This window comes from Apodemus sylvaticus, chromosome 21, assembly GCF_947179515.1.
Source record: "Apodemus sylvaticus chromosome 21, mApoSyl1.1, whole genome shotgun sequence".
In the NCBI taxonomy this organism is placed as follows: Eukaryota; Metazoa; Chordata; class Mammalia; order Rodentia; family Muridae; genus Apodemus; species Apodemus sylvaticus.
Genome location: NC_067492.1, coordinates 51,673,912 through 51,699,110, shown reverse-complemented (window position 1 = coordinate 51,699,110; position 25,199 = coordinate 51,673,912). Strand labels below are relative to the sequence as shown.

General features: G+C 42.4%; 1 protein-coding gene across 3 annotated transcripts in view; it reads left to right on the top strand.

The window, feature by feature from the left end:
* Znf827 (zinc finger protein 827) overlaps window positions 1-25,199 on the top strand; it is a 191,622-nt gene that overhangs the window by 63,163 nt on the left and 103,260 nt on the right. For all 3 annotated transcript variants that reach the window (XM_052166282.1, XM_052166280.1, XM_052166283.1), the window contains exon 5: window positions 6,491-6,724. In XM_052166282.1, the coding sequence (XP_052022242.1) occupies window positions 6,491-6,724 (234 nt within the window). The remainder of the gene's footprint in view (window positions 1-6,490; window positions 6,725-25,199) is intronic.

Below are 25,199 nucleotides of genomic sequence, written 5' to 3'. Positions count from 1 at the left end.
CCATCTTTTCTTATCGTAAAAGAAGGGAATAGAAGCACTGTTGGCTTTCTTCTTGCTGGATTTTAAATGTTCAATTGATTCACTTTTTTCTAAAAGCCCACTAAATGGAGCCCCTATGTAAAACACATAGAAGTGGTACTTTAAAAAATAGAACTATTTTGCCAGTTTACATTTGTTACACTTATTTAAAAACCTCTACAGATTTGCGAGTTTCTTTGGTGTTGTGGAGCACAGTCTTTATAGCGATATTGTTTGTTACATTTCTAGATCTGTTTGCTAACTGATCTAGTTTTGTTAAGCCTTGTCATGGGGAGGTGGGGAGGTTCATGCTTGCAATCCCAGCATTTGGATGGTTGAGGCAGGAGGATCTCACTTCAAGGCCAGCCCGGGCTATATATAGAGGCCCTAATCCCCAAAACAAAACAAAAACAAAATCAATAAAAAGAGAAACAACTTTGTGCAGACACATTGTAGGAAATGGGAACTGATGTTTAACAACTTGTCCTGTAACCACGGGGTCCCTTTAATTATTCAGATGCTTGTCAAAAAGGAAGTTGCAATGACACAGTTTATCCTTAGCATTCAGCAAGCATTCGGCACCTGCTCTTCCTCCTTAAGTGCCAGGCGAGGGTCACCCCACTCTGATAAGCACGCCAGAGCTGCCCATGATTCTGTATTAGCCACTTGGTAACTAATGACCCAGTATTTGGGAAGGTTTTACTCTCTTTGGATCTTAGGTTCTTTGAATGGTGGGGATGGTATTAAGATCCAAAGTGTCAGTGGCATTATCAGAAACCCTAATCCAGAGGAACATTAAGTATTCCCTGAGCTGTGTACTGTGATCCCTGCCAGACAGATCCAGCCACATTTATATATCTTTGCATATATCTGTCTTCTTAATCAGAGGCCACGCCCAAGCACATGTTCTAGAACCTACCCTGGCATTTAATCTAAGGTAGGTATGCTCAGGGGACAGCTGGGAATGTCTAGAGGAATATTTTTGCTTTAACAACTGGTAGGAGTGTGAGGCACCTAGTCAATAGAGACAAGGCACGTGGTGTGTGTGGCAGCCCCTTCTCTAGCAATGATCCAGTCCAGACATCCACACTGCTAAGGCTGAGAATCTGACTTAGAGAATCATACAGACTCTGGTGGTACTATGACTGTACTGTTTTATAATGACACTTTCTCACATGTCTAGGGTTTTCCAAAGATCAGCAAGCTGCTTCCTTATCATGAGGTATTTCTCGAAGTCTAACAGTCTAGTGGTAGCAGAAGACACTGAATTATCAAAACTGAACTGATTCATGAGCACAAGCCATCACCTTAGTGGTCTCGGGTAACTTGACATTTTAGGTGTAATTCTTGCAAGGATATACATTTTAAAATCACATGTTGCATGAAGTCAAAAGCAATCTTAGAAATTATGTTTGAGACAGACATTAATTGGAACCCATGAAGTGTACCCTAGAGCTCTGTGGAACATTGTTTGAAAATCATGTGTTTGGGGCTCTCCTCTCAGGTCTGGCTTAGGATGAGGCAGTGAATGTAATTCCCAGTGGCCAGGCATTTTCGTGGAACAGCTTAGCATTCATCAGACCACCAGGCTGGAAACCAAAGCTTCATCTTCATTTTACAGACACACGTCTCTCTCCTTCGGCAGCGAGGCCCAACGCAACCATGTTCCAGTCTCTTTCTCCTCTTCCACCCACACTAACAGTCCTGGGATCCCATGCTTTCAGGAACTGCCACCCTGTCATTATTAATGTTATTAATAATCCTGGGCTCAATCCAACCCATTACTTCTTCTCTAAGGCCCGCCCTGCACTGCTTAGACCAATGTTCTTCTTACAGGAAGCTGAGTGCCGTGTGAGGAAGGAAAGGGCTCTGCATCCTCAGTGCACGCTCTGGAGTCCAGTGCCTCTGTTCTTCATCTGTGATTGGCAGGTCCTTTGCTCACCTTTGAAGTTTTCTCACTTGCTAATATTCATGTTCTCTCTGTGTGCTGGAAGATGGCTTAACTCTCCTTGTAATTATTTAAGTGTTTGGTGTGCTCATTATTAAACCAAAGAATGATCTGTGTGTGTGTGTGTGTGTGTGTGGCGGGGGTGGTGTCAGAGAACATCTGATCAGCTTTTGAGAGTTTGTTCTCGCCTCCATCATGTGGGTCCTGATGACTGAACTCAGGACACCAGGCCTGGCGGCGACCATCTTTAATCAGGGAGCCACTTCCCCTGCCAAGCACTGGTCTTGAGATAAGTTGTGTGGAGCTTTGCATTGGGAACCAAATCTTAGAAGGAATTTCTGTGTGAGCCAAGGATAACGTCTTATACAGATTTGTTTGTACCTTGTTAGTGTCCACCCCTGAGGACTGAGGTTTTGGAGCTTTCCTGCATTTGTCTTTTTCTTGAGTTGGTTGTACGCACTCATAGAAACTGCCAACTCCTTTAAACAACTGCCCATTCTGTCAAGTACACAGACTCCCAGCTGTCTGTGAGTTTTCAACATAAATGGCTCAGCTCAAGTGTCTGGAAAAAAATAATGAAAGACAGGGCCTCTTGATTAGTGAGACTTGATTAGTGAAATGAGTGAGCATCACGTTTGAGGAGTCGAGCATCTTCCAGCCCCAAGTTGCTCTGAAAGCCTTCATGGGCTGAGTGCAATGTGTTCACAGGGCTTTGTATGTAATAGGAATGAAGTAGACATCACAGTAAGTCACAGAACTTTGTTTTTCTTCCAATGATCCTATCCCAGCCCTGCCAAGGAAAACATCTTTAATTTTACTTTTCTCTGCACGTGTATGTCTTTTGAAAGTAGCATCACTTGAAAGATGACAGTTTTTTGGTCATATTAGTTATAAACTCCTGGCCTCACACTCTCGCCTCAGCGAACACATTTCTGTTCATTGATAGAGAGAAGATCATCCTGACTTCTTTTATTTTCATATCTTGTCTTTAAGCCCAGGTACCTAGGAAATGAAACCTGACGAGACAAGTATCTTCCACGTGTTTTTCTGTTCTATCATTAGCTATGTTTATACGCCCTCTACACGTTGCAATGCTATGAAATTCTCGATGACGTCAGAATGGAACCCAGGTTGGTAGTGCCATGAACGCTCGTGTGACAGCAGTGTAGAGCTGGCCTGCTGCTTTCCAGTGGTCTTGTTGAAAGCCCGTGAAGAATGCTAAATTTCTTCTTTTTTTTTTGGAAGTGTTTTAACTAACCTTCCTGGAAGGCGCTCATGTGTTCCACCAGCATCCGCTCAGTGTGGTTGCCCTCTCTGAAGTTGGAATTTTTCCTCAGTTATTTTACCTTCCCTAGTCTTATCTTAGAAGGTTAAATGTGTTTGTAAATAAAAGGCACAGCGTGGAAGCAATTTCCAAGTGTGCAACGATCATCCACTTTGAATTATCCCTTCTGAAAGGATACGGAGGAATCGAAACCAGGGTGGTTACGGTGCTGTGACTGAGGAGGATCCGCTGGGGAAGGTTTTACGAAGGTTCTGGAAGGAAGGTGTGGAGAAAGGGCAAACGCTATGATGTCACCAGCAGCCTCCCAGGAGGGCGTCGGAAACTGGAAGGAGAAACAGCAGCTGAGTAAACAATCAGTGAGAAGGACCAGGGATGAGGTCCCACCTGTGAGATGCCCTAGAGACGGTCACGATTGCTTTTGTTTCAGATTTTGATAGCAGTGTCCCCAAAGGGTTAAACTGCTCATTCGTGATGCTAGGATCCATGTGAGTCTTCAAGGTATCCCAGGAAGCCCGAGGTCTAGGCAGGTAGCAAAGCTTTGAACTTTGACTCAATCATCCTAGCTTTATGCGATGACACATCCAGGGAAAGCAAGTCTGGTCTCCTCTGATTGGCATACCAGGGCTCTTCACTTTGTTGGCCATGGAGCTAGTAGCATGCCGTCAATATTGCTCCTTTAGGGCAGGGGCATTCTACCCTTGTACGGACAGGGCTGTATCCCAATAGGACTGTCCTGTGCTCTCGGCATACATCGACTTTAAAAACAGAGCTTAGTGTCTTAGTAAAGCTGACCCTGGAGTCAGGAGAACAGGTTGTTCGCAGCTTTCACAATAAGTCAAAACACACTACGTAATAATACTTGATTCATATGTGAAGGCCTCCATAACAAAGCACTGTAGTCTGCATGTCTTACACCACAGATGTTTATTTCTTAAAGTTTTGGAGGCTGGAATCCCAATGTCAAGTTGTCAGTAGGTTTGATTTCTCCTGAGGCCTCCCTGCTCAGTTTGTAGATGACTCCTTTTCTCTGTCCTCACTTGACCTTTCCCCCGTAGAGAGGCATCTCTGGTCTTTCTCTTTATAAGTAGAGAAGGAGACAAATAGTTCTTAGGACTGCTGACCTTGGAATGTGACCCTACTTTCGTGCTTTGTTGAGCTACCCTGTGTCCCCTTAAAGCCCTAATGCAAATAAACTCGAGTTGGAAAGTTGAAGCTTCGATGTTCAAAGGGAGTAGGGGAGGGGAACAATTCTGTCCCTGACCGTGTGTTATTATGGGGTAAGTGTTCATATTTGGGGGAATAAAAGGATTACAAGAGAGCCAAGAAGATGGGAAGTACTGTCAGGTGAGGGTTGCAATCTTAAACAGGACTGCCAGTGTAGACCTCACTGAGCAAGTGGTATCTGAACCAGGACTTTAAAGCTTGGTTTTGTTACAACATAAGTCCCCAGGTGGAGAAGCAGTACGCTGAAAGAATCAGGGACACGGAGACCTCGGTTCTAGTCGCAGATCTGCATAGTTGTAATTGTGAGACCTGGAGATGTTCCTCTGTCCCTCTTGGGCCCAGTTTGCAACTATGCTATGCTCTCAAACAGATGTTCGACAGTGAGCATCCTTAGAGATGGAAAAGGGCATTGTGGGTGTTTGTGTTGGCGGCTGATTTTCTTGTTCTAGTTTATTAAGATGGAATGGGCTAGGCTCTTGCTAAGAACTGCTAAGAATACAGATTGGAAATAAACAAACAAAAAACACTGGCACATCCACCGTCGGTACCGTGTGGGTGACTGCTTCTTACCTGTGACCTTTTCTGTGAGGTGCTCCCAGGGGAAAGGCGTGGCTCATGGAAGCCGTCCCATGACAGGCTGTTCATGCTGTCCACACCCGCTGCCCATGTCTTCAAAAAAAAAAATTCCAAAAGGACCTTAGTGGACAAATTTGGAGTTCTTAGTTCTAGCAAATATATGGTGATTAGCTATAGATAAGATGTTACCCTTAGGGAATTCCAGGAAAGTCTATATTGAAGATTCTTAGAACTATCCTTGCAACTTTTATATAAATTAAAAATTGCTCAAAAATATTTTTTTTCTTAGACAAAACAAAAATGAAAGCCCATTTTGTATGTGAAGATGGTCCGGGCTGCGGGTATATGGTTACTTGTGGTGACAATATGGCCACTGTGCATGGGTCACTAGTGTCCATTGAAAATGAGAGAATAGGACATGACACTTCTGGAGGACCCTGCTATACCTCTCCTGGGCATATACCCAAAGGATTCCCTGGCATGCAATAAGGATACATGCTCCATTATGTTCATAGCAGCCTTATTTATAATAGCCAGAAGCTGGAAAGAACCCAGATGTCCCTCAAAGGAGGAATGGATACAGAAAATGTGGTATATTTACACAATGGAATACTACTCAGCAATTAGAAACAATGAATTCACAAATTTTTTAGGCAAATGGTTTGATCTGGAAAATATCATCCTAAGTGAGGTAACCCAATCACAAAAGAATACACATGGAATGCAATCTCTGATAAGTGGATATTAATTAGCCCAGAAGCCCTGAATACCCAAGGCACAAATCGCATAACAAATGACTCCCCTGAAAAAGTATGGAGAGGGTCCTGATCCTGGAAAGGATTGATCTAGCATTGGAGAGGACTATAAGGACAGAGAAAAGGGAGGGAGGTGATTGGAGAATGGATGGAGAGAAGAAGGTTTATGGGACATATGGGGAGGGGGGATCCGGGAAAGGGAAAAGCATTTGGAATGTAAACAAAGAATATAGAAAAAAAGAAAAAAGAAAACGAGAGAATAATGCAACGCTAGTCCTGCTTTTCGTTTTGGCAGATTCTCCATTATCGCCTTGCCACCCACCCCGGGGGTTTTAGTTCAGACACTGCAGCTTACACTTGATTTTATTTAAATATTTGACAGCAGAATAATTTTACGAGATGTTGTTTAATGATAGAATTAGCTGGAGAATGTGCCAGGGAGGCAGCAGCATGTCACGGGAAGATGGTTTAGAGAAACCAAGGAGAAAATGCCCACAGAGGCCAAGGCCCCTGGGCTGCACCATGTGCTCAGGGCCTGGCTTTTCTTTGTGACCCCTCTGGCTCTTAAGTACAAGGTGAAGTGTGGGGTAATGTAGATGGGAAATGAATATATATATATATATATATATATATATATATATACACACACATACCTTTCTCTTCTTCTTTCTTATTATTTTTTAGCTGCAAACCAGAAGGAGCCTATGAATCTTAATTTTAAGGTGAAGGAGGAACCCGAGGAAGAGGAGCCCCTAAGTATGCCTTTGCCTCGCTCCAGCTACGTGTTCAGCCCGGAACCGGAAGTGGTGACCCCTAGCCTCGCCGAGGACCCACTTACGCCCCAGGAAGGCAAGGGGAATGTGTTAAGGCGAGACATGTCGGCCAAGGCTGCCTCAGAACTTCTCATGAAATTGTCAGGTATCCGATATATTAAAAGATATTTCTGTTCTGGTCATTTCACGAACAAGCCAACTGGACCGTTTCTTGCATGGCTTATAATTAACTTGATGGTGACGATAGTGCGAAAGGGGCGAATTTAAGGAAGAATCAGGTCGCTTGGCTTCCATGTCTGTGTTATATTCATGAATTTGTTCGTTTCTATCTATCTGTGCTGTACCTGGCTAGACACTGGCCTCAGTTCCTGTGTTAGATGTGTGTATGTTAGCTTCTTACCGTTCTATACCTATCTAGATACGGCCTTCTCTTTCTGAATATTATGAAAAAGGGTTAGAAAACATTACCAACATCAGAGATGATTGAGATCATAACTTTAAATGGGATTCTAATAACATTCACAGGATTTCTTCTAATTGGTCAAAAATATGTCTTAAGGGAGGATCCCATTGTCTTCTGTGAATTTATAGTATAGTCTTTAAGGACTATTAAAATATTTTCTTTGACCTGGTGGGAAGCTGAGATGGCACTCAATATAATTACCAACAAAGCAGTAATGAGGAAGAACAGAGGACTTCCTAATGGAATGTCCCAGTAATTAACCCGTTCCTAAGATTAATGAATGGCTCCACTAGTATCTAGATGTGATCTCAAATTATATGGATATAAGAAAAACTTGTACTATAAATTAAAGCTAGTGTGTTGGATTTTTGGTATAAGTTTCTACCTGGTCCTCTGCAATGGGTAGAAAATTTTGTGGTTTTTTTGGTGGCAGGGTATGACTTTGAGAACATGAGCAAAAGCTCTTTTGGTAATCAAACCTGCCTAGTCATAGCTGTGCTCAGTTCACTGACTCCTGAAGGTAATTTTTAGGAACTGTGTTTGAAATGCTAATATGAATCAAAGCTGTTTTTCATTGGGAACTTGCTGTGCTTGGGGGATAAAAGCAAGAACTGTCTTAGCGGGACGCCTCTGTGATCTGTAATTTCATCAGCAATTCTGACGGTGTTTCTGGTTGACTAGTAGGTTGGAAGGTAAGAAATTAATAGTGATTTACTTGGAGTCAGCATATCAGAACAGTTGAAATTCCCATATCTGCCATTTGGTGGGGTTAAGAATTCTTGTCTTTGATGTTAATTCAAAACACATTGGAATTTGTGGGGAATATGATTTACTAGCAATAAAGGATGTTAGAAGAACAAGAACTGTGGTCTTATTGTAACTCCATTTGCCCAGACTTCGCAGTGATGGAGTAGTGGTGTTTCTTACCCCGATGGAGACTTAGCAAGATCCCAAGGCTACAAAGTGAAACAGTCATATTTGTGCCATTACAATTAGTGTATCATGTATCCCTCCTGTGCCAAAATATCTCAGGATATAGTCATCCTTCTGTTGAGGTTGCTTAGACTCTTTTATCTCCCATACAATGGCTTAAACTCTCTGTCTCACTAATTCCTGTGCCCTTCATGATGGTAGATTCTGGCCAGTGATACTGCCATTTCAGAATTTACTTTGTAGCTGGTATCAGCTGGTATCGAGCACAGAAGGCTGGTGCCACACTGAAAGAGGTTACGAGAGCAGCCAATGAGATTTCAGGACAGATGTTTCCATCTAAGGAAAACATTTTGTCTTTATCCCTTTGGGTGATATGATTTGAGAGACTGAAATATTTTCTGGATAATAATGAGACCCCCCCATCCCCCCAAAAGAAATGCTGCTTGAACATTTAATGATATTTGTCGGCAACAAGGGCTCCTTTTAAGTGTGTGAGTTGACTTCTACTGAGTGTATGTGCAGTGGGGTTCAATAATAGCGGAATGATACCATGGTCCCATTTCTGAAAGGCAGACAACATCCTTCATGATATGGAAAGAAACTTGCACGAAGACTGAGAACTTTTTTCTTTTTTTCCTCTTGAAAAAAAAAAATTCTATATAGATGAGGATTGGGTCAAGGATACATGACCACACTCTTCGGTGGTGTTTTAGATGTTTTTTGTTTGTTTGTTTGTTTGTTTTTTTAGTGCATTAGGACTTGTTGTTACTGTTGTTTGTTTTTGTTTTTAATTTTTGGTTTTGTTTTCCAAGACAAGGTTTCTCTGTGTCTGAACATGGCTCTGGAGAACAGGCTGTCCTTGAATTTAGAGATCCATCTGCCTCTGCCTTCCGAGTGCTGGGATTAAAGGCATGCACCACCACTGTCTAGCTAAGACTTTTTTCCTTAATTTCATGAGCAGGTGAGGTCACCCGGGAAATAATTACCAACAAAGTAGTGGTAAGACACGTTTAAGGCTAGAGAATTTCCTGGTGGAATATTACAGTAAGTCACATGCCCTTAAGATGACTCTAATTCTTTTTGGTTATCTAAATGTAGCCGCTGCCTATCCAATAAGCGACAGAATCCGTTCAGGGAGTCATAGCACTGCAATGCTCTGCCATACTGTGGTCAGGTGAACAATTTTTTAAAAGTCCTAAGGTGAGTGCGTTAAAAACAAATGACTTCATTCCAAAGCCATGAGGTAAGGGGGGCTTTCCCTTCCTTCGGAGTGAAGTGGATATTAATCCCTCTGGAGAGGAACATGCTTATAATTCCAGGAGGAGCAAGACTGAGGTAGGATTGTGAGTTTTGAGTCTACCCTGGACTGCATAGTGAGGTCCTGTCACACACACAAAAAAGGAAATATCTGTGTTTCTCTTCACCACTAGATTAAGGCTCTTGCAAAAAGGATCCCAGGAAGAAGTTTTAATTTTTCTATCTTCAAGATATCATTTTAAAGGTTGGAAGACTCATGCCCTGAAAGATATTCAAGTATGGGACTTTTCAGAGCCTTCAGATTCCCTCACAGAGAAGTATTCATTCCCAACACCTCTGAACATAGCTGGGCGGTTTTTACCTCCAGAGTCCTGCTCCAGGCAATCTTGTGGGCAGGTGTCCTCGTGTCTTCCCAGCCTGTACAATTCTATTTACAGTCTCTGTCATTTTCTGCAACATCCTTTGGTCAGAAAGAACCTGTCTGAAAACCTATAGCCATCTGTAGTGGAGTCATTCAGTCAGGGACCTCTAATGGATGCCTGAAGCAGTAGAACCCTATAAAGGACCCCTCTACATTCTAGCAGTGGTAATGTTTAATTTATGATTCAGCACAGTAAGAGATTAATTAGCAAATACAGAAATTTCTTTTGTTCGTTGTTTATTGAGACCAGGTCTCATTGTATAGCCCAGGCTGGCCTGGAACTCACTGTGTAGCCCAGGCTGGCCTGCAATTCACAGAGATCTGTCTGCCTCTCTCTGCCTCTAAGTGCTGGCATTGAAGGCGTTCACTGCCCCACCTGGCTACAGCAGTGTATTATAATACAAGTTGTTCAAATCTATAAATAGTTTGTTATGGAATTATTATTTACTATTTTGGGAACAGGGTTGACTGAAGTAACTGACAACATGGAGGGTGAACCCTCAGATAAGGGAAGAAGACAGCAGCTTTATAGTAACAGCGGTGCACGGGAGATACTTTTCTCTGTTTCTGTTGTGACCTGAAGAATGACTAAAGAAAAGGATTTTTTTCCTCTTACTAATTTTCTTATGTAGGTTTCCAGTGAGTTAACAAGAAGAAACTAATCAATAATTTGAGCTATCCCTTGTTTGCATGTTTAAAGTAGCTCATGCTCATTCTATAAGGCTGAATGATTGATTGGCCCAGGCACGTATCACGTGAGACGTGCCTATGTGGAGAAACCTGGGTACTTTTCCAAGTGGACACTTAGTTTTCTGGGGGGTGGGGGGGGGCACACGGGTTAGAACCAAGCTAAGCCTCCCATGGCCTCTGTGTTGGGGGAATGTTGAGTTTCCATCTGAATGTTCAGATTCCCTTTCCAGCTGTTAGTTATGAAGGTGAGTGCCCAACAGCTGGACCTAGTAAATTAATCACTGTAAAGAAAGCATCCCACTGTGAGGAAATAACTGGATGTATGTGACACTCTGCAGTGGACACTTGTGTGTCTACAGGTAAGGAAGGACCTGTTGGCAGACATGTCTGATGTCTGTCCTGTTACTCTGTCAGACTGCTGGGAGGCAACATAATGTCCAGAAATGAGCCTTTGGGGAGACAGGACAAGGAAGGACAGGAAGCAAGAAGATACAGCGACATGCACAGCACCCAGACCCAGAGGAACAGGTCTGCCAGCCGCTCATGTGCGCACTGATTGTAGATGTGCTTGGGTCTTTGACTGTTTCCCTCTCCTTTCTGGTAGAGTCTCAGTGGAAGCGAGCCCCAATTCTCAGAGCTCCTGGGACACGGGAGAATCACATTCCAAGGTCTGCTCTGGGTTGTGCTGGTGAAGACCCTGTAACTCTGCAGGAGAGGCTGGCAGCCTGCTTTGAGAAGCCTTCCAAGCGACCCAGACAGCTAAGGCTAGTGTGCAGGGAGGTGGCGGGAGGAGTGAGTAGTCTTCTGAAGAGAATGCTTCAGGTTGAAGCTGATGGGGACAAGCTCTGTTAATGTCTTCATTTCCTTAAGGAGAAGAACCAATTCTTCCAAGGCGAGTCCTTCAATTGATTATGAAATGACAGTGTCTAGAGCCATCATTTTTTATTAATTTTTTATTCGATATATTCTTTATTTACATTTCAAGTGATTTTCCCTTTCCTGGATCCCCCCCTCCCCGAAAGTCCAATAAGCCCTCTTCCCTCCCCCTGTTCCCCAATCCACCCCTTCCCATTTCCCTGTCCTGGCATTCCCCAACACTGCTACACTGAGCCTTTCCAGGACTAGGGGCTTCTCCTCCTTCTTCTTGGGCATCATTTGTTATGTGAATTGTGTCTTGGGTATTCTAAGCTTCTAGGCTAATATACGTTTATCAGTCAGTGCATACCATGAGTGTTCTTTTTTTTTTTTTAATTATTTTTATTTTTTGTTTTTGTTTTTGTTTTTTTTTTTTTTTTTTCCGAGACAGGGTTTCTCTGTGTAGCCATGGCTGTCCTGGAACTCACTCTGTAGACCAGGCTGGCCTCGAACTCAGAAATCCACCTGCCTCTGCCTCCCAGAGTGCTGGCATTACAGGCGTGTGCCACCACCGCCGACTGGGTTACCTCACTTAGGATGATGTTCTCCAGTTCCATCCATTTCTCTAAGAATTTCATGAATTCATTGTTTCTAATGGCTGAATAGTACTCCATTGTGTATATATACCACATTTTCTGTATCCATTCCTCCGTTGAGGGATATCTGGGTTCTTTCCAGCTTCTGGCTATCATAAATAGGGCTGCTATGAATTTAGTGGAGCATGTATCCTTATTACATGCTGGGGTATCCTTTAGGTATATGCCCAGGAGTGGTATAACATTCTAGAGGGGTTCCTCCGGAAGTATCATTTCCCATTTTCTGAGGAACCATCAGATTGATTTCCAGAGTGGTAGTACCAGCTTGCAACCCCACCAGCAGTGGAGGAGTGTTCCTCGCTCTCCACATCCTCACTAGCACCTGCTTTCTCCTGAGTTTTTGATCTTAGTCATTCTGACTGGTGTGAGGTGAAATCTCAGAGTTGTTTTGATTTGTGTCTTAGTCAGGGTTTCTATTCCTGCACAAACATCATGACCAAGAAGCAAGTTGGGGAGGAAAGGGTTTTTGAGCTTACACTTCCACGTTGCAGTTCATCACTAAAGAAGTCAGGACAGGAACTCAAGCAGGTCAGGAAGCAGGAGCTGATGCAGAGGCCATGGAGGGATGTTTCTTACTGGCTTGCTTCCCCTGGCTTGCTCAGCCTGCTCTCTTATAGAACCCAAGAGCACCAGCCCAAAGGTGGTACCACCCACAAGGGGCCCTCCCCACTTGATCACTAATTGAGAAAATGCCCCACAGCTGCATCTCATGGAGGCACTTCCCCAACTGAAGCTCCTTTCTCTGTGATAACTCCAGCCTGTGTCAAGTTGACACACAAAACTAGCCAGTACAATTGACCCCTTGTCAACTTGACACACAAACACATCACTCTTAAGCCTCAACCCTTACTTTCTTATTCATCCCCAAGATCTAAATTACTTTAAAAGTCCCACAGTCTTTACATATTAAAAGTTCAATCACCTTAAAATGTCCAATATCTTTAAAATTCAAAGTCTTTTAAAAGTTCAAAGTCTTTTAACTATGGGCTCCACTAAAATACTTTCTTCCTTCAAGAGGGAAACATATCAGGGCATAGTCACAACCAAAAGCAAAACTCAAACTCCAATGGTTCAATGTCTGGGATCCAACTCATGATCTTCTGGGCTCCTCCAAGGGCTTGGGTCACTTCTCCAGCTCTGCCCTTTGTAGAGCACACCTTGTCTTCTAGACTCCAGCTGCCTGTACTCCACTGCTGCTGCTGTTCTTGGTGGTCATCACATGGTACTGGCATCTCCAAAACGTTGCTATCTTCCACTGTAATTAAGCTTCACCAATAGCCTCTCATAGGCTCTCTTCAGTGTGACAAGCCTCTGCTCCTATGCATGACCCCTTCAAGTCCTGGGCCATCAATCGCAACTGAGGCTGCACCGTCACCAATGGCCTTCCGTGGCCTGTTACTGTGCCAAGAGCCTCAGCTGCTCTTCATGACCCCTTCATGCCTTCAAAACCAGTACCATCTGGGTGACTCTTACACAGTACCAAGTCTAGCAACAGCACAAAATACAACTGTGGCTATCTCTGGAACACACTCTCTGTGCTCTCAGAAAACACTTCCAGGAAGATTTCACCTCAGTGATGCTGGTCTCTTCTTAACACTGCTAATTTCTTAGCTCCAGCTAACTAGCATCAATAGTCCCAGTAACACAAAGGTTTGCTTTAGTGGATCTGGTATCTTGTTACTCACAGCTGATTCTTCAGCCTCAGCTAACCAAAACCACAGAATCTTCACAATCAAAACATGGCCACTGTAAGAGTCTTTAATCTTCCCTCTGCAATTTCACAAGCCAGGCCTCCATCTTCTTCACTGTTCTCAACATTATCTTCCAAGCTCCTACAGAACATTCCACAGAGCTCTTAGCACTGAATAGATCATCTAGCCCAAAGTTCCAAAGTCCTTCCACAGTCCTCCCCAAAACATGGTCAAGTTGTCACAGGAATACCTCACTACGCTGGTACCAATTTATCTTAGTCAGGGTTTCTATTCCTGCACAAACATCATGACCAAGAAGCAAGTTGGAGAGGAAAGGGTTTATTGAGCTTACACTTCCACGTTGCAGTTCATCACTAAAGGAAGTCAGGACTGGAACTCAAGCAGGTCAGGAAGCAGGAGCTAATGCAGAGGCCATGGAGGGATGTTTCTTACTGGCTTGCTTCCCCTGGCTTGCTCAGCCTGCTCTCTTATAGAACCCAAGAATACCAGCCCAAAAGTGGAACCACCCACAAGGGGCCCTCACCACTTGATCCCTAATTGAGAAAATGCCCCACAGCTGGATCTCATGGAGGCACTTCCCCAACTAAAGCTCCTTTCTTTGTGATAACTCCAGCCTGTGTCAAGTTGACACACAAAACTAGACAGTACAATTTGCATTTCCCTGATGACTAAGGATGTTGAACATTTCTTTAGGTGCTTCTCAGCCATTCGGTATTCCTCAGTTGACAATTCTTTGTTTAGCTCTGTACCCCATTTTTTAAGATCTCAGAAAAATCTTCCATGCTCTTAGAGCCATCATTCTTGAAGAAGGGCATTTCTATGTGACAGATTAAGGTTGTGGTGCTCGTGAACCTCCTAGAACACCACTTGCTAGTGCCCATCGCAGTTAAACTTCTGAATTATTTCTGGACATGTTTTTAGAGAAAGTCTTCCTACACCACCCCAAACAGCATCAAACACCATGTTGTAGGCTTTTCTGTTCTGAAGAATTTCTTGAGAGAAATGAGAAATTTCAGTGAAATTAATTTTCAGGCTGAAAAGTTTTTTTTTTTCTTCTATGTGCTATTTTTCCCCTTTGGAAAGGGGTGATACTTTTATTTATTTATTTATTTTTTGTAAAATTTTATTTAGTCTTTTGTGTTTCTGAGATTTTCATGCATGAGTGCACTGTGTTTACATGTAACACATGTTAAGCAGCATGTCTTTAGTCAATCAACTGTCCTCCACTATAACAAATAAATGACAAAAACAAAGGAAAAAGTTTGTTTTGGCTCTGAGTTGGAGGTTCTAGTCAGTGAGTAATCAGTCCCATTGTGTGGGCTGCAGCAAGCCAGTGGCACACTGTGGTGAGAGTGTTCTGACAGCACAGCCAGAAGTAAAAGAGAGGAAAAAGAGCCCAGGGTCTCTCAGTCAGTCACCTTGGAGGGCACACCCCAGTGACCTGAAGACTTTCTCTGGTTCCCACCTGCCTAAGGCACCCCCACCCCAGCTGTGCCACTTGGGGATTAAGATATGGGTGTTGGAGGCGGTTGTAAGACCCAAGCCAGAACATAGTGCGGGGCACCAGTAATAATCTGTATGGATGAAAAATACTCTCTATGTCATCACCACACAGCGAGTCTTCATCAGACTTACAAGCTGCAAAATTGAGTAGTAGAGATGGGAGACTTTTAAAACATTTTTAAAAAAAATTCTTCTTCTTCTTCTTCTTCTTCTTCTTCTTCTTCTTCTTATTATTATTATTATTATTTAGACAGAGTCTCCCGACATAGTTCTGGCTGTCCTGGAATTCACTATGTGGGCTAGGCTGGCCAGGAACTTACATAGATCCACCATCCTCTGTCTACTTAGTGCTGGGATTAGAGGCATGCACCACTTCACCCAGTCCTAAAACATTTTAAATCTGATTTTACATAGCTCTTATGCAGACGCTAACTGTGGTTGAGGAGATATCAGCAGATTAGTGTAAAGGGGTAAAGGGCTGGGCTCACCAGGGGCTGAGGAGTTTGACTGCTGAGAGAGTGAGCTTCTGTTCCATCCCAGGAAGATGCAGGATGGAAGGAGAGAGCCCACAGGTTGACCTCTGACCCCTACACATGCGCCATGGCAGAGGCACCCGCGCGCGCACACACACAAATAAGTAAGCAAATGCAAAAATACTGTTGGGTAGTTTGGAGCTGTTAATAGGATGGCATTTTATCTATTTGCATTATTAATTCTTTCTACTTTCCACATTCTCAAACTCACAGTGCTGACATATTTGACAATATAAAAACAGCGGCACAATTAGACTAAAATTGGAAACTACTTTTCTTTTTCTGTCTTTCTGAACACGTGGCAAGGTTTACTGAATGTGCATTGCTCTGCAGATGTAAATACTTCAGGTTGTGCTTTACAGAGGATTCAGATCTTTTTTTTTTTAAAAAAAAAAAAAATACTATCTCAAAAAAAAAAAAAAAAGATTTTTCTTGAGCCAGGTTTTCTCTCTGGTGACAGAGAGGCAGAAGGATCCCATGTTTTTAGCCTGAGCTCTGCTGAAGGCTGGGGACTTGGCTGCTTCAGTGAGGTGTGAGGCCACGATTTTGAGGCACAGCAGGGTGATTTGGTATCCAAGCTTTGGGGAGAGAGGGTGGAGACATGTGGCTCTCTGGGACTCGGCAGTCACTGTCCTTACATCCACTGCCTTGGCCTAAGCAGCCGCTGGCTGATCTGTGTTCGCATTGAATAGATTTGCTCACCAGGGACGCAGTACGAATGAACTCATGTGCTACGTGGTCCTTTCTGTCGGACTGTTCAGAGTGTTTCCATGGTCCGTCACACTGATTCTTTTTGTTAAATAACGTGTTATTTGTTTTGGGAGTGGGGAGCGCTGCCGTGGGGGTCAGAAGACAACCTGTGGGAGTTGTTTCTCTCAGCCAAGTGAGTTCAAGGATTGAAATCAAGTGTCCATTCTTGACAGCAGGCAACTTTACCTGTTCCTGTCCCACTGACTCCTTGATACCAATCCTGTGTTCTTATTTTAGGGCCGAATGATGACAGTTGTATTGATACATTGTATTTTCTTTATCTTTTAATAGAGACATGGTTTGTGACCCACTTTGCTGCTATGGATGTCCCTGTAGAAGTTTCTGTGTGGACTTACGGTCTAAATCTTCCTGGGTCTGTCCCTAGGTACCGTGTAATTGGCGGGTTGGATAGGAACTCCCTTTAACATTTTGAAGAGCTGCTAAGAATTTTTTCCAAGGCACCAACAGCTTTCTTCATCCCTTGTAGCAATGTATGAGCTTTCAAATTCTGCATGTCCTTCTGGGAATTCATTGCCATCCTTCTTATCAAAACCACCGTGATAGCACAGCCTAGCTATTTCGCTGTGGTTTAGATCTGTCAGTCCCTGTGATGGGGGCGTGGTTTAGATCTGTCAGTCCCTGTGACGGGGGCGTGGTTTAGGTCTGTCAATCCCTGTAAAGGGGGCGTTCCGTGGAGTTCCACATGCTACTTCATACTCGTTGAAGAAACATCTATTCGAGTTCTTTGTCCACTTTTTACATGGGTTACTTAAAAAAAAATTGGCTTATTAAAGCTTCTTCTATTCTGGACATAAGCCATACCGGAGAGATGAAAGCTAGATTTCTTTCTTGTTTTGCTGGGTTTCGTGATTTGCAACACAGAAGTGTTGTATTTGATAGAGTCTGGTTCAGTCTTTGTTCCTTTTGTTGCTTATGAGCATCATTATATTCTCTGTATTTCTAAAAATTAAGTAAATACTGACTTGTTTAGCACTAAAGGAAAACCCCATCTTCACTTATATTAGCAAAGTGTCATTTAATTTAAGCCTCTGAGACCTAATTTATTGAATTATGCCTATCCAGTTAGGTTAACCGCTCTCATTTTAGTTTTTTGTAGGTAGGGTGAAGACCAATTATTTTTGCATGTCAGCCTTATAGGTGATTTCTAATGGATGCATCCAGCGCTAGACTTGTGACTAATGCCCAGGACTTATTTCCCACTGCCATGCCCACTTTTTTTCCATTAATTTTATTTATTTATTCACTTTACATCTCCACTGCAGCCCCTCCGTCTTCTCCGCCCAGTTCCATCCTCAAAGCTCTCTACCCCATACTCCCTCCCTTTGTCTTCAGAGAAAGGGAAGCCCCCATGGGTTCCACCCCACTCTGGCACATCAAGTCGCAGCATGCCCATGTCCACCTCTTGACCCCCACCTACATATGTATGTATGTATGCATGCGTGTGTGTGTGTATGCTTGTGTGGATATATGTGTGTGTGTTTGTGTGTATGTATGTGTGTATGTATGTATATATCTACATGTATATGTATGTGTGTATGTATGTATGTCTGTGTGTATGCCTATGTGGATATATATGTATGCTTGTGTGTATGTATGCGTGTATGTATGTATATATCTACATGTATATGTATGTGTGTGTATGTATGTATGTATGTATGTCTATGTGTATGCTTATGTGGATATATGTGTGTGTGTTTGTGTGTATGTATGCGTGTATGTATGTATATATCTACATGTATGTGTGTATGTATGTATGTGTGTATGTGTATGTACATGTATTCACATAGTCCATAAATGGTGACTAATCTAAATAAGGAATTACACATTTAATAGTAAAAAAGGAGCTACATGGAATATCATACTTATATATATATTTTTTCTCTTATTGGATATTTTTTTTAATTTACGTTTCGAATGTTATCCCCTTTCCAGGTCTCTCCTCCAGAAACCCCCTATCCCATCTGCCCTCCCCCCCGCCTCTGTGATGGTGCTCCCTACCCCCATCCACTCCTGCCTCACCTTCCTGGCATTTCCCTACACTGGGCACTGAACTCCATCGGTGCCAAGGGCCCCTCCTCCCACTGATGTCCAACAAGGCCGTCCTCTGCCTCATATGCAGCCGGAGCCATGGGTCCCTCCATGTGTATTCTTTGGTTGGTGGTCCAGTTCCCGGGAGCTCCTGAGGGTCTGGCTGGTTGACACTGTTGATCCCCCCCCACCCGGGGGGCTGCAAAGCTCCTTCAGTCCCTTCTCCAACTCCTCCCTCGGGGACCCCACACTCAGTCCAATGGTTGGCTGTGAGCATCCACCTCTGTATTTGTCAGGCTCTGGCAGAGACTCCCGGGAGACACCCATATCAGGGTCTTGTCAACAAGTACTTCTCGGCATGGGATGGATCCCCAGGTGGGGAAGTCTCTGGATGGCCTTTCCTTCAGTCTCAGCTCCACACTTTCTGTATATTTCGTTTCCTGAGTATGTTTGTTCCCCTTCTAAGAAGCACTGAAGCTTCCACACTGTGGTCTCCTTATTCTTGAGCTTCATATGGCCTATGAATTGTATCTTGGGTATTTCGAACTTTTGGATCAATTTCCACTTATCAGTGAATGCATACAGGATGTGTTTTTTATGATATTTTCAAGTTCTATCCATTTGCCTGTGAATTTCATGAAGTCATTTTTTAATAGCCGAGTAATACTCCATTGTGTAAATGTACCACATTTTCTGTGTCCATTCCTCTGTTGAGGGACACCTGGGTTCTTTCCAGCTTCTGTCTATTATAAACATGGCTGCTATGAACATAATGGAGCAAGTGTCCTTGTTACATGTTGGAGCATCTTCTGGGTATATGCACAGGAGTGGTATAGTTTGGGCCTTAGGTCTATGTCCAATTTTCTGAGGAACTGCCAGAATGATTTCCAGAGTAGTTGGACCAGTGAGTGCATACAGGATGTGCTTGCAATCTCACCAGCAATAGAGGAGTGTTCCTCTTTCTCCACATCCTTGCCAGTGTCTGCTGTCACCTGAGTTTTTGATCTTAGCCATTCTGACTGGTGTGAGGTAGAATCTCAGGGTCATTTTGATTTGCAGTTCCCTGATGACTAAGGATGATGAACATTCCTCAGTTAAGAATTCTTTGTTTAGCTCGGTTCCCCATTTTTTAATATGGTTTTCTGGTTCTCTGGAGTCTAACTTCTTGTGTTCTTTGTATATATTGGATATTAGCCTTCTATCAGATGTGAAATTGGCAAAGATCTTTTCCCAATATGTTGGTTGCCGTTTTGTACTATTGACAGTATCCTTTGCCTTACAGAAGCTTTGCAATTTTATGAGGTCCCATTTGCTGATTCTTGATCTTAGAGCATAAATCATTGTGTTCTGTTCAGGAACTTTCCCCCTGTACCCATGTGTTTGAGATTTCCCCCCACTTTCTCTCCTATTGGATTTCTCTTCTATTGTATCTGATTTTATGTGGAGGTCCTTGATCCACTTGGACTTGAGCTTTGTACAAGGAGATAAGAATGGATCAATTTGCATTCTTCTACATGCTAACAGCCAGTTGAACCAGCACCATTTGTTGGAAATGCTGTTTTTCCCCCCACTGGATGGTTTTAGCTCCTTTGACAAAGATCAAGTGACCATAGATGTGTGGGTTCATTTCTGGGTCTTCAATTCTATTCCATTGATCTACCTGTATCAATACTATGCAGTTTTATCACAATTGCTCTGCAGTAGAGCTTTGAGGTCAGGAATAGTAATTCCTCCAGAAGTTCATTTATTGTTGAGAATAGTTTTTGCCATCCTGGTTTTTTTTGTTATTTCAAATGAATTTGAGAATTGCTCTTTCTAACTCTATGAAGAATTGAGTTGGAATTTTGATGGGGATTTCATTGAATATGTAGATTGTTTTTGGCAAGATGGCTATTTTTACTATGTTAATCCTGCCAATCTATAAGCATGAGACATATTTCCATTTTCTGAGGTCTTCTTCAATTTCTTTCTTCAGAGACTTGAAGTTCTTGTCCTACAGATCTTTTACTTCTTTGGTTAGAGTCACACCCAAGATATTTTATATTGTTTGTGACTAGTGTAAAGGGTGCCATTTCCCTAACTTTTTCCTCAGCCTGCTTATCCTTTGCATATAGAAAGGCTACTCATTTGTTTGAGTTAATTTTATATCTAACCACTTTGTTGAACTTGTTTATCAGGTTTAGGAGTTCTCTGGTGGAATTTTTGGGGCCACTTAAGTATACGATCATATCTGCAAATAGTGATGTTTTGACTTCTTCCCTTTCAATTTGTATTCCTTTGACCTCCTTTTGTTGTCTTACTGCTTTAGCTAAAACTTCAAGTACTATATTGAATAAATAAGGGGAGAGTGGACAGCCTTGTCTAGTCCCTGATTTTAGTGGGGTTGCTTCATGTTTCTCTCCATTTAGTATGATTTTGGCTACTGGTTTTCTATATATTGCTTTTTCTGTGTTTAGGTATGGGCCTTGAATTCTAGATTTTCTCAAGACCTAACATGAAGGGATGTTGAATTTTATCAAAGCTAATTAAATGATCATGTTTTTTTTTCTTTGAGGCTGTTTAGGTAGTGGATTACATTGATGGATTTCCATGTATTGAACAATTCCAGCATCCCTAGGATAAAGCCTACTTGATTGTGATGAATTATCATTTTGATATGTTCTTGGATTCGGTTTGCCAGAATTTTATTGAGTATTTTTCCAATGATATTCATAAGGAAAATTGATCTGAAGTTCTTGTTCTTTGTTGGGTCTTTGCGTCGTTTTGGTATGAGCGTAACTGTGGCTCCATAGAATGAAATGGGTAGTGGTCCTTCTGCGTCTATTTTGTGGAATAGTTTGAAGAGTATTGATATTAGTTCTTCTTTATAGGTCTGATCGAATTCTGCACTAAACCCATCTGATCCTGTTTTTTTTTTTTTTTTTTTTTTTTTTTTTTTTTTTGTTGTTGGGAGACTTTTAATGACTGCTTCTATTTCTTTAGGGATTATGGGACTGTTTAGATGCCTTATCTGATCCTGATTTAACTTTGATATTTGGTATCTGTCAAGAAAATTGTCTATTTCATCCAGATTTTCCAGTTTTGTTGAGTATAAGCTTTTGCAGTAGGATTTGATGATTTTTCTAATTTTCTCACTTTCTGTTGTTATATCTCGCTTTTCATCTCTGATTTTGTTAATTTGGATACTGCCTCTATGCCTTCTGGTTAGTCTGGCTAAGGGCTTATCTATCTTGTTGATTTTTTCAAAGAACCGGCTCCTGGTTTGGGTGATTTTTTTTTTTTTTTTTGTATAGTTCTTTTTGTTTCTACTTGGTTGATTTCAGTCCTGAGTTTGATTCTTTCCTGCTGTCTATTCCTCTTGGATTTATTTGTTTCTTTTTTGTTCTAGAGCTTTCAGATATGCTGTCAAGCTGCTAGTGTATGCTCTCTCCAGTCTCTTTTTGGAGGCACTCAGAGCTATGAGTTGTTCTCTTAACACTGCTTTCATTGTGTCCCATAAGTTTGGGTATGTTGTGGCTTTATTTTTATTAAATTCTAAAAAGTCTTTAATTACTTTCTTTATTTCTTCCTTGACCACGTTATCACTGAGTATGGCATTGTTCAGCTTTCACCTATATTTGGGCTTTCTCCTGTTTTTGTTGTTATTGAAGACCAGCCTTAGTCCCTAGTGATCTGCTAGGATGCATGGGATTATTTCATTCTTGTATCTGTTGAGACCTGTTTTGTGACCAATTATATGCTCAGTTTTGGAGAAGGTACCATGAGGTGCTGAGAAGAAGGTATATTCTTTTGTTTCAGGATGGAATGTTCTATATATATCTGGTTCATAAATACTGTTAGTTTTATGGTGTCTTTGTTTAGTTTCTGTTTCCATGATCTGTCCATTAATACGGGTAGGGTGTTGAAGTCTCCCACTATTATTTTATGAGGTGAAATGTATGCTTTGAGCTTTAGTAATGTTTCTTTTATGAATGTGGGTATTCTTGCATTTGGAGCATAGATGTTCAGAATTGAGAGTTCATCTTGGTAGATTTTTCCTTTGATGAGTATGAAGTATCCATCCTTATCCTTTTTGATAACTTTTGGTTGAAAGTCAATTTTATTTGATATTAGAATGGATACTCCAGCTTATTTCTTGGGACCATTTGCTTGGGAAAATGTTTTCTAGTCTTTTACTCTGAAGTAGAGCCTTTTTTTTTTTTTTTGTCACTTAGGTGGGTTTCCTGTATGCAGCTAAAGGCTGAGTTCTGTTTATGTTTCCAGTCTGTTAGTCTATGCCTTTTCATTATGGGAGTTGAAACCACTGGTGTTAAGAGATATTAAGGAAAAGTGATTATTGCTTCCTGTTATTTTTGTTATGAGAGGTGGAATTAGGTTTATGTGGCTATCTTCTTTTGGGTTTGTTGGAAGAAGATTACTTTGTGGCTTTTTCTAGGGTGCAGTTTCCCTCCTTGTGTTGGAGTTTTCCATTTATTATCCTTTGAGGGGTGGAATATGTGGAAAGTTATTGTGTAAATTTGGTTTTGTCATGGAATATCTTGGTTTCTCCATCTATAGTAATTGAGAGTTTTGCTGGGTATAGTAGCCTAGGCTGGCATTTATGTTCCCTTAGGGTCTGTATGAGATTTGCCCAGGATCTTGTGACTTTCATAGACTCTGATGAGAAGTCTGGTATAATTCTGATAGGTCTGCCTTTATATGTTACTTGACCTTTTCCCCTTACTGCTTTTAAAATTCTTTCTTTGTTTAGTGCATTTGGTGTTTTGATTATAATGTGCCGGGAGGAATTTCTGGTCTGGTCCAGTCTGTTTGGAGTTCTTTAGGTTTCTTGTATGTTCATGGGTATCTCTTTCTTTAGATTATGAAAGTTTTCTTCTATAATTTTGTTCAAGATATTTACTAGCCCTTTAAGGTGAGAATCTTCACTCTCTTCTATACCTATAATCCTTAGGTTTGGTCTTCTCATTGTGTCATGGATTTCCTGGATGTTTGGGGTCAGGAGCGTTTTGCATTTTGCATTTTCTTTGACTGTTGTGTCAGTGCTTTCTATGGAATCTTCAGCACCTGAGATTCTCTCTTCTATCTCTTGTATTCTGTTGGTGATGCTTGCATCTATGTCTCCTGATCTTTTTCCTAAGTTTTCTAACTCCAGGGTTGTCTCCCTTTGTGGTTTCTTTATTGTTTCTATTTTCATTTTTAGATCCTGGATGTTTTTGTTCAATTCCTTCACCTGTTTGTTTGTGTTTCCTGTAATTTTTTAAGGGATTTTTGTGGTTCCTCTTTAAGGACCTCTAGTTGCTTACCAGCATTCTCCTGTATTTACCTAAGAGAGTTATTTATGTCCTTTTAGAAGTTCTCTATCATCACCATGAGCTGTAATTTTAAATCAGAGTTTTGCTTTTCTGGTGTGTTGTGGTATTCAGGACCAGCTGTGTTGGGAGAACTGGGTTCCGATGATGCCAAGTACCCTGGGTTCCTGTTTCTTATGTTATTGCCCTTGCCTCTCACCATTCATTTGGTTATCTCTGGCGTTAGCTTGCCTTGCTGTCTCTGACTGTGGCTTGTCCCTACTGCAAGCCTATGTGTCAGTACTCCTGGGACACCAGTTCTCTCTGGGATGAATTTGTGTATGGCACAGGGTCAGCTCTGGGTACAGGTGAAAACTGGAAGGATCGTGTCCCAGGCTACTCCTCGGTTCCTGAGTCCTCCAGACAGGTCCCTCAGAATGGACGTGGTGGTCTTACCTGTACTCACAGGTGTGTCAGCACTCCTTGGAGACACAGCTCTCTCCTGGTGGTATTTGGGTATGGAGAGCTGTGGCACAAGAGCAGCTGTGGGAGCAGACAGAAGCTGGAAGGTCATATTTATATTTTATGTAAATAAGGAACAAGGCACTTTAATGGGAGAAAACCAGTGTGTTCCTATGCAAAGGTGTGTTTTCTCGGAGGCTAGCGGTCTTGTTGAGCTCTGTGGACCCACAGTGCTGCCCTTCTCTGTCCTTTTAAGTAGGACTGAGTGAGAAGCCACTGTCTGCAGCCCTGGAAGGCTGGCCCCTCTCAGCTAAAAGGAGAGAGGGCGCACCCTGCTTATGCAGTGAATTTCATTCAGTCTCTGGCCAGAAGAGCCCTTCTGTTGTTTTAGAATCCTACATAGTCCTCACTCATTCTTAGACTCCTTACCTGAAGGCAGTTGCTGCCTGTTGCCCCCTGCCTTGATAGGGGGGCTTTGCAAGCTCAGGCCTCAGAACTGCACTCCTGCCCCTCTGTTTCCCCCTTTTAGCCCTTGTCCCACTGGCCACCCTTTATGCTTTCTTAACCAGCTTCCTCCTGCCTCCCACACTGAAGCTTGGATTCAGAAAGCCCAGACTCAAAAGGGCTCTTGTTTTATTATCATTTCCCTCTTGCATAGCTGCATATGTTAATAAAGTCACGGAAATTTGTATTGGCTGGCATTCCCAGAAGCCAGGCAGGCCCTTTACAAGGAATTTCATAGACTACGCCTTCCGGCTGGATGCCTTTTCTGTTTGGCTGTCTCTGAACTGGGGCAGGCTGCAGTCTGGGTTCTGAAAGATGGGGTAGAGTTTCAGAGTAGAGGTAGGGGTTGATGGGTGGGTGGGTGGTGGCTGCAGATCTTCTTATGGGATAGTGAGCAAAATCTTTACCACATGCGCTTGTAGGACCTGTGGTCGCTTGCATGCTGTTTTCTTTATGTTCCTGGGGTATTTGACTACAGACGCCATCTTATGGCCAACAAACTGTTGTCATCAACAGTTTACACACAAGCCATAGGCAAACACCG